Source organism: Camelina sativa, chromosome 4 (genome assembly GCF_000633955.1).
Source record: "Camelina sativa cultivar DH55 chromosome 4, Cs, whole genome shotgun sequence".
Taxonomy (NCBI): Eukaryota; Viridiplantae; Streptophyta; class Magnoliopsida; order Brassicales; family Brassicaceae; genus Camelina; species Camelina sativa.
The window spans coordinates 18,415,398-18,424,073 of NC_025688.1; the positions used below are offsets into that span (position 1 = coordinate 18,415,398).

Genomic DNA, 8,676 nt, shown 5'->3' on the forward strand with positions numbered 1-8,676 from the left:
TTAATGTGGAAAGAAAGAGAAATAAAAGGGCCTGTAAGCCTTTTAGGGATTCTAGGGCTTTCCTTCATTGGTCGGATCAGGCGACGTTTTTACATCTTCTTCCTCCTTTTCTTCTTCTTCGCATTCGTCAGTGTGTGTATTCTAAGGGTTAAATTGAGAGCAAAAGAGCCGAGAAAAAAATGAGCGGAGCCGGTAAGAAAATCGCGGATGTGGCTTTCAAAGCTTCAAGGACGATCGATTGGGATGGTATGGCTAAGGTTATTGTCACCGATGAGGCTCGTAGAGAGTTCTCTAACCTTCGTCGTGCTTTCGATGAGGTTAACACACAACTCCAGACCAAGTTTAGCCAGGTCTCTCTCTCTCTCTCTCGATTTACCTTCTTCTCTTTGATCTGGATTTTGTCACTGCTGGGTTTTGGAATTTTGTTTTAGATCTTTTATCATTTCGATTTGCCATTAGTATTCTGGAAGAATCTGGATCAGGTGATCCATTTCACGATTTTTTTTTTTACGTTTTCAGATTGTTGGTGTGTGTTCCCATAGTTGAATATTTTGGTTAAGATCTATTTCCTTAAAGATGTATTCATCAGAGAACATTGTGATTGATCTTTGTTTTATCGCTCATTTGCATTTGAAATGTTGGGATTGTGCTGAGGAAAACACTGTTGTTGATCATTGTTCTGTTGATAAGATAGCCTAATTGTTTTCATGTACTCTGATTAGTTCTACACATGCCCTAATTCTTTCTGTTATGTCTTGGGTTGTGGAGTGAGTTTTCTTATTCTGGTTGATTTTTTTTTTATCCAGGAACCTGAACCCATAGATTGGGATTTCTACAGAAAGGGTATTGGGTCTGGCATTGTGGACATGTACAAGGAAGCTTACGACAGTAAGTTCTCCCTTGCCTTCTTGTTAACATTTGCAAAAAAAAAATGTTTTTTCTTTTATCTAGTTTGTTTAGCAAACACAAATCTTTGCTTGACTTTATTCGATTCTCAAACCTGACTAGAAAGTTTTGAGAGATATCTGCCTTGTAGTGGGGCTGAAACCAAAGTTCCCTTATGCTTTATTTTTCTCATTCGGTTGTTGGGATTGTGGACGTATACCAAAAGAGACTATGAAGAAACTAAGTTGTATGATTTTATTGATGTTATTTGTATGCTGCAGGCGTTGAGATTCCCAAGTTTGTTGACACTGTCACTCCTGAGTACAAGCCAAAGTTTGATGCTTTGGTGAGCAAATAGCTGCGCAACTCGACTGTTTATGTTTGTTTTCTTATAAGGTTTCCCTTGTATGAGTTCTTTCAGTTAACTCAGTGGTTGTTTTGTGCTTTGTTTCATGCTATACATGTATAGTTGGTGGAACTGAAAGAAGCAGAACAGAAATCCCTGAAGGAGTCTGAACGATTGGAGAAAGAAATTGCTGATGTCCAAGAGATTAGCGTAAGTACCCCAAAGAAACAAATCCTCTTATATGAAATTTGATTTGCTGTGTATATTGTTTGAGCTCAAGATTCTGATATAATGATCTTTCTTATCTGTGTGTGTGTGTTGGTGTGTAATCAGAAAAAGCTGAGCACCATGACTGCAGACGAGTACTTTGAGAAGCACCCAGAACTCAAAAAGAAGTTTGATGACGAAATCCGTAATGACAACTGGGGATACTGATCATGTTTCTCTAACCTCCAGCCTGGAAAAACAACACTCTCTTTTCTCTTTTTTCTCTGTTCTTCTCTTACTGTGATTTTGTGAGCCAATGATGACAATAATAATAAGTACACCACCATTCACTTCAGCAGTGTTGAGATCTTCATTGGAGATTCAGTGATGATAAACCGATTTGGTTTTTAGTTTATCAATTTCATAAAATTGTTTCGTTTTGTTCTACAGTAAATAATAAGAGTGAAATGATCTCCTCAATTTTATCATTGTTAAGGCTCTGTGTCGTGTGTTTGTTGCATTTCCTCTCTTAGGTAGCAACAAGATAGTGATACCCAAAAAGAGTCAACTTTGTTTGGGTATCAGTTAACCAATTCTACGAAGACAAATCTGAACCAACTATGGTGTTCAAAATTTTGGTTGATAAGTCTGTTGGTTTGTTGTTCTGTCTTCGGTTAACCTCGAACCGGATTTCAGAGTTTTTCTCTCGACCAAACACATATCCCACCCAGATTTACGTTCCTCAATAACTGAAACCTTCGTTCAAAATTGCTAATTTCTGCAATTAATTTGAATCTATTTCAAAAACATGATCTTCGAAACACATTGTAGCGCGTGTAAGAGGTCGTATGCTTATGGCTTGAGTCGAGAGCTTATGGAGCCTTTGCGCTATGAGGTTATCGAAGGTGAGTGAGATCTTCGATTCTGTAGTCTGTACCGACCGTTGAGGACTATTATAATCGATTGCTGCTATATGTAATTTGTTTTCACGTTTAGTCTCTGTCGGAATTAATCATGTCTTGTCTGATGCTTTGTGATTGTCTAGTGGAATTGATTTCCAAAATCTCCAGATGGGACTGAGCCAGTTGATAGGAGCAAAAAATTTACCAAATACAACTTTACTTGGGTTAAAACTCTGGTAAGAACTGAAGCTCCTATCTTTTTTGCATTTTGATAATCTAGTGTTCATGATCTTACTGCTTGTATAATACTTACACGAAAATAGTATAGATTAGTTATGTGCTTAGAGCATAATGCACAATAGTGTTAAGTGGAAAGACAAATCTTTCTTTATTGGTGTAAGAGAAATCAAGATCCACGTGCTCTTTTTCTCCTAACCTCTTTGTTCAACCGAAAGTCAGGTTTTGGCCTTTTGCTAATAATTGTTATCAGAGGAGATAAGACTAGTTTTCTTCTTTAAAGTAAAACGCGTATCTGTAAAATGCATTAGCCAGATATTAGCTCGTAGCTCTCATGTCTATCACGTGTCTAAGTCCCAAAGGGTTTTAGCATTTACATATATCAATCCAATGGTATATACCGTATATTCGTATTACTTACTCTCCCATTCCCAACTCTATAAATAGGTGATGTGTCTGTGTGTGTCCAAGCTTCAAACATAACTACAAAACAGGGAGCTTCCCATAACCTCAACACAAGGTATAAGTTGTAACCCTTTTAATGAGACTTTATGCTCAATTAATGGTTCAACAGAAAAAGTTCAATTCTTTTGACCTTTGATTTTGTAACAACTGTAGGGAAAACAAGATGGATTTGGGAACCTCATCATCATCATCATCATCCGGATTGGTCAAGGCCAAATCTGAGACACTCGCAGAAGCTCTTAAGTCTAGTTCACTTGATTTCAGCAACGATGATGGAAGCAGCCATGGGAGCAAGCAGCATGTGATGATGGCAAGGACATTATCATCGTCGAGCCACAGTAGCAGCAGCAAATACAGAAGGAACACTCACATAAGGAAGGCCAAGAGTGCACACCCTGCTCTTGACCTTGCTGGTCTCACTGGTGGTGCTGCTCTTAGCCGAGCCTCCAGTGCTTCCCATGGAATTTCCTTCTCTTTCACTGGCTTTACTGTGCCACACGAAGAGATCATTGCTTCAGAACGATGTAGCAATGAAGATTTCTGTAAGAAAACCATTTAACAAAACACCTGCTTGAAGTCTTGATGTTAACTTTGGAGTTTATTGGGTTCTTGCTCGTCTATCCTTCATGTTTCAGTGGAAGATATTGAAGCAGCAACCAGTAGTGTGGTCAAGTTTCAGGCAGAACCAACCTTTCCGATATATCTGAAGGTAACCCATTTCCGTGGATAGATAATATTATGGGAAACATGGGAAATTGATCTATATGGTATCTCTATTTGAGCGCAGGCACTGATGGAGATATCTAATTAAACCACCAACATCAAAAAGTCCATATAATATATTAAATTTTGCTGCCATTGGTCAGTTCAAACTTCAATGGGTCTGTTGTATCTCATATGATGTTTCGTAAATAAGAATTCGCCATTTTCTATCATGATGAAGAAATCCCTAAATTTTACAAGTAGAATAAGCTTCATCATTGCATTAAGACATTTGGAAACCTCTGTTTGCCTTCTTTGTTGGTCTAACTTTGGTTCCTAAAAGTCAAGCTTAGGAGGCTCAACTACCATTTGCTGGTTATCGGCAACATGTGAAGCTCTGGACCAAAAGGGTATGGTTATATTGGCATTGTCTTGTATAAATCAGAGATAATCTAAGTCATATTTCTGTGAATTCAAGCATAATGGTATTCTTGAGAATTAAGGCATATAGGTAACTTTTGCCTGCAAAACTTATTGATCAAATCAATTGTTTTTATGTGCTATGCAGTTCATAGATATCACATACAAGGTAACGACCAAAGGTATGACATCTTCATCAGAAAAGAGCATATTGAATGGGATTAGTGGTTCAGCATATCCAGGGGAGCTTCTAGCTCTCATGGGACCTTCTGGAAGTGGAAAAACTACACTACTCAATTTCTTTGGTGGCAGATTTAATCAGCAAAACGTCAGTGGGTTGGTTAGCTACAATGATAAGCCATATTCTAAGCACTTGAAAACCAGGTAGTTAGAAGATTCCAGCTTGGTCTTTTGGTGAATATGTAGATGCATATATAAGTTTACGGTTGACACGGGAAAGCACCATGGCAGGATTGGATTTGTGACTCAAGAGGATGTTTTGTTCCCTCACTTAACTGTAATAGAGACACTGACCTACACAGCTCGTTTACGTCTTCCTAAAACTCTTACAAAGCAGGAGAAGGAACAAAGAGCTGTTAGTGTGATACAAGAGCTTGGATTGGAAAGGTACATTATTATCTATTACTACCATCTAACAAATTAGTATGATTTTTGAGAATGGAACCTAATTAGAAGATTGTGACTATATCTTTTAGGTGCCAAGGCACAATGATTGGAGGGTCATTTGTGCGCGGTGTCTCAGGTGGGGAGAGGAAAAGGGTTTCTATTGGGAATGAGATTATGACTAATCCGTCACTTCTTCTCCTTGATGAACCCACCTCTAGTTTGGACTCTACTACAGCTCTTAAGATTGTCCAGATGCTACAAAGTATAGCAAAGGTTAGATATCCACTCTNTCTAGCTCTCATGGGACCTTCTGGAAGTGGAAAAACTACACTACTCAATTTCTTTGGTGGCAGATTTAATCAGCAAAACGTCAGTGGGTTGGTTAGCTACAATGATAAGCCATATTCTAAGCACTTGAAAACCAGGTAGTTAGAAGATTCCAGCTTGGTCTTTTGGTGAATATGTAGATGCATGTATAAGTTTACGGTTGACACGGGAAAGCACCATGGCAGGATTGGATTTGTGACTCAAGAGGATGTTTTGTTCCCTCACTTAACTGTAATAGAGACACTGACCTACACAGCTCGTTTACGTCTTCCTAAAACTCTTACAAAGCAGGAGAAGGAACAAAGAGCTGTTAGTGTGATACAAGAGCTTGGATTGGAAAGGTACATTATTATCTATTACTACCATCTAACAAATTAGTATGATTTTTGAGAATGGAACCTAATTAGAAGATTGTGACTATATCTTTTAGGTGCCAAGGCACAATGATTGGAGGGTCATTTGTGCGCGGTGTCTCAGGTGGGGAGAGGAAAAGGGTTTCTATTGGGAATGAGATCATGACTAATCCTTCACTTCTTCTCCTTGATGAACCCACCTCTAGTTTGGACTCTACTACTGCTCTTAAGATTGTTCAGATGCTACAAAGTATAGCAAAGGTTAGATATTCACTCTTTACAGCTCCAAATCCTTTTTTGGTCTGGATTTGACCATATCCTAGTTCTTATTTGTTGGCATGCAGGCGGGGAAAACTGTTGTAACAACAATTCACCAACCGTCAAGCAGGCTCTTTCACAGATTTGACAAGCTGGTTGTACTCAGTAGAGGAAGCTTGCTTTACTTTGGGAAAGCATCAGACGCAATGTCTTATTTCTCTTCCATAGGATGTTCTCCTCTACTCGCCATGAACCCTGCAGAATTCTTATTGGACTTAGCTAATGGAAACATGAACGATATTTCCATTCCCTCAGCTCTTAAAAAGAAAATGAAGATGGAAAATTCTTGCAGCGAGATAAGATCTTCCAAGCCAACTCCTACAATTGTATATGAGGTGAGATAAGGATGAGCTACCTTAACATACCAAGATAATTCGGCTACAGCTGTTAACAAATGATTCCTTTAAATCTATATATAATAAATGTTATGTTGATGTGGAAACACAGTATCTTGAGGAAGCTTACAAGACACAGATTTCAGTCGTGGAAAAGAAGAAACTTATGGCACCAGTTCCACTTGAGGAAGAAGTTAAATTGATGATAACTTGCCCCAAACGAGAATGGGGATTAAGCTGGTGGGAACAGTATTGTTTACTGTCCTTAAGGGGAATCAAAGAACGGAGACATGACTATTTCAGCTGGTTGAGAGTTACTCAAGTTCTCTCCACTGCCATCATCTTAGGTTTACTCTGGTGGCAATCAGACATTCATCATCCCAAAGGCCTACAAGATCAGGTATAGATACATGTTTATGGTCTAGAAATGAGCTGTAATTGGTCATCTCTTATCTTGAAAATGGAACTCCCTCTGCATCTCAGGTAGGGCTACTCTTCTTCATTGCCGTATTCTGGGGATTCTTTCCGGTATTTACGGCGATCTTCACTTTTCCTCAAGAGAGAGCAATGCTGAGCAAGGAACGAGAGTCAAATATGTATAGATTAAGTGCATATTTTGTGGCTAGAACCACAAGCGACTTGCCACTTGACTTGATATTACCTGTGCTTTTCCTAGTTGTTGTATATTTTATGGCTGGATTGAGATTAAGTGCTGAATCCTTTTTCCTAAGTGTGCTCACGGTCTTCCTATGCATCGTTGCAGCTCAGGTAATTCCATAAAAAAAGGACCTGTTGAGCAGAAAGTGCTAACAACTAATGATGAAAATGTTGTCTTAGGGACTTGGTTTAGCAATAGGAGCGAGCTTAATGGATCTGAAGAAGGCCACAACTTTAGCATCAGTAACTGTAATGACTTTCATGCTCGCTGGTGGCTATTTTGTGAAGGTAAAGTCAAGAACTTTTTTATGAGGAATTTGACAGCTCTAATGCATTAATTGACACTCTTATTTACTTTGGCAGAAAGTTCCAGTTTTCATCGCTTGGATACGTTTCATGTCCTTCAACTACCACACATACAAGCTCCTAGTGAAGGTACAATATCAAGAAATCATGGAAAACGTAAACGGGGAAGAAATTGAGAGTGGGATTAAAGAAGTGAGCGCTCTTGTAGCTATGATTATAGGCTACCGTCTCTTAGCCTACCTCTCTCTTCGAAGGATGAAGCTCCACTCTTCGACTTAAGTTTAATACAAAAAGGCATTGCATTTACTTTGTGTATGTAGTGTTTGCTTGTTTATGTATATATCCACTTAATTTATAATGAAAAAAAATAAAATGACTTACTATATTTAGGTTTCCTAGTACATGATGTTCTCAATATCATCCCAAAATGTTGACCACAACCAATATTTTGTCTTCTTAAACCTACCAAGCAATGATAGCTTTCATTCAATCCTTCGAGTTATCTCATTCCTCTCTACGTCATAACCGAAAAAGCGAACGGGTTGATTCGGCGTGAGATCTCCATTTATCAAATAAACTTGGCCAGTGCGACTAGTGCCATCCGTATGCAACTGATAACCTTTAAGCGTGAAATCCATCTGAGAAACAGGCAAGAAAATAGTCTTGGCAAGGGACCATTGACTCTTGTCAGCATCTTCAAGAACCCAAACTTTCATAAGAGAACTTGAATCCCACCAAAGTAGTCTGTAACTGCTATAAAAAGCTACTCTTCCTTTGTAGTTCATGAGATCCATCCAACTCAAGCTCCCGAAGCCGGGAACATTGGGAAATTCAATCAAATTGAACTCTTCAGAAGTCAAGTCAAAACTCATAAGCACATATTTGTTGTTCTCATCAGTCCGAGCTCCATAATACAAAACACCGTTAATGGAAATACCTCGTTTGTAAGGACTATGATGAGGAATGTGGCATTGAGTATTTTTCCATACTGCTCCAATACAAAACACCGTTAATGGAAATACCTCGTTTGTAAGGACTATGATGAGGAATGTGGCATTGAGTATTTTTCCATACTGCTCCAGCTCCAAGTACCAACACATGATGTTCTAACCTCACTCTACGTTCCTTAGTGAACTCCCAAACCAGGCTAAGCACTTTGTATACATCATGAACAGGATCGTGTCCAAAATAGTTCCACACGTTGTTACCTTTTACTTGAGATCTTATAATAGGCAATTCCACAAGCTGCCTTGTGTGAAGGTTACATATTTGCAGTCTTCTCCCAGCACTGAAACACGCCAAGCCACGAACAGCGTTCACAAAGTAGCTTCCTATTATCCGCATAGACAGATTTTGATCGATCACTGAGACGACTGAGTGATCATGACTCGATGATGATGATGTGAGCAAGGCATACTTGCCGATCCTGTGTCTTTTATCCACTATAAACGCGACCAAACGTCGGCGAGGTGAGGATCTAAGGAATAGGTTGGTGAAGTATGGAGAAACGATAAGGGAAAGCCAAAGCTTTGAGACGCACTTGTATCTCATGAGAGATTTCGCCGGCAGTCTTATCAGAATCTCGATTA

The 8,676-nt window shown here is 39.0% G+C and overlaps 2 protein-coding genes and 1 pseudogene across 4 annotated transcripts; 2 read left to right on the forward strand and 1 right to left on the reverse strand.

The window, feature by feature from the left end:
- Positions 72 to 1,926, forward strand: LOC104781075 (ATP synthase subunit d, mitochondrial). The gene is made up of 5 exons (XM_010505668.2): positions 72 to 350; positions 807 to 888; positions 1,167 to 1,231; positions 1,355 to 1,441; positions 1,565 to 1,926. The coding sequence occupies exons 1-5, from the start codon at positions 180 to 182 to the stop codon at positions 1,664 to 1,666; spliced, it is 507 nt and encodes a 168-aa protein (XP_010503970.1). The 5' UTR covers positions 72 to 179; the 3' UTR covers positions 1,667 to 1,926.
- Positions 2,131 to 7,488, forward strand: LOC104781076 (ABC transporter G family member 27-like). Of its 3 annotated transcripts, XM_010505671.2 has the most exons (15): positions 2,131 to 2,343; positions 2,484 to 2,576; positions 3,025 to 3,097; positions 3,196 to 3,584; positions 3,678 to 3,751; positions 4,088 to 4,154; positions 4,313 to 4,346; positions 4,477 to 4,548; positions 4,636 to 4,791; positions 4,881 to 5,064; positions 5,816 to 6,124; positions 6,237 to 6,524; positions 6,608 to 6,892; positions 6,962 to 7,069; positions 7,145 to 7,488. In XM_010505671.2, exons 4-15 carry the CDS (start codon positions 3,206 to 3,208, stop codon positions 7,364 to 7,366), a joined length of 2,178 nt encoding a protein of 725 aa, XP_010503973.1. In that variant the 5' UTR covers positions 2,131 to 2,343; positions 2,484 to 2,576; positions 3,025 to 3,097; positions 3,196 to 3,205; the 3' UTR covers positions 7,367 to 7,488. The 3 variants fall into 3 exon arrangements, with proteins under 3 accessions (XP_010503973.1, XP_010503972.1, XP_019100290.1); XM_010505670.2 differs by lacking the exon at positions 4,088 to 4,154 and having other exon boundaries at positions 4,313 to 4,548; XM_019244745.1 differs by lacking the exons at positions 2,131 to 2,343; positions 2,484 to 2,576; positions 3,025 to 3,097; ... (5 more) ...; positions 4,636 to 4,791; positions 4,881 to 5,064 and adding exons at positions 5,092 to 5,216; positions 5,304 to 5,459; positions 5,549 to 5,732.
- The window catches only part of LOC104784021, a 2,839-nt pseudogene continuing 1,636 nt past the window's right edge, over positions 7,474 to 8,676 (reverse strand).

Excerpts from the sequence above, each read along its gene's own strand:
- LOC104781075 (XM_010505668.2), top strand. The coding sequence starts at position 180 with ATGAGCGGAGCCGGTAAGAAAATCGCGGATGTGGCTTTCAAAGCTTCA. Across the intron at positions 889-1,166 it reads GTACAAGGAAGCTTACGACA|GCGTTGAGATTCCCAAGTTT; the intron begins GTAAGTTCTCCC and ends TGTATGCTGCAG. Across the intron at positions 1,232-1,354 it reads AGCCAAAGTTTGATGCTTTG|TTGGTGGAACTGAAAGAAGC; the intron begins GTGAGCAAATAG and ends ATACATGTATAG.
- LOC104781076 (XM_010505670.2), top strand. The coding sequence starts at position 3,206 with ATGGATTTGGGAACCTCATCATCATCATCATCATCCGGATTGGTCAAG. Across the intron at positions 3,585-3,677 it reads ATGTAGCAATGAAGATTTCT|TGGAAGATATTGAAGCAGCA; the intron begins GTAAGAAAACCA and ends TTCATGTTTCAG. Across the intron at positions 6,893-6,961 it reads TATGCATCGTTGCAGCTCAG|GGACTTGGTTTAGCAATAGG; the intron begins GTAATTCCATAA and ends ATGTTGTCTTAG.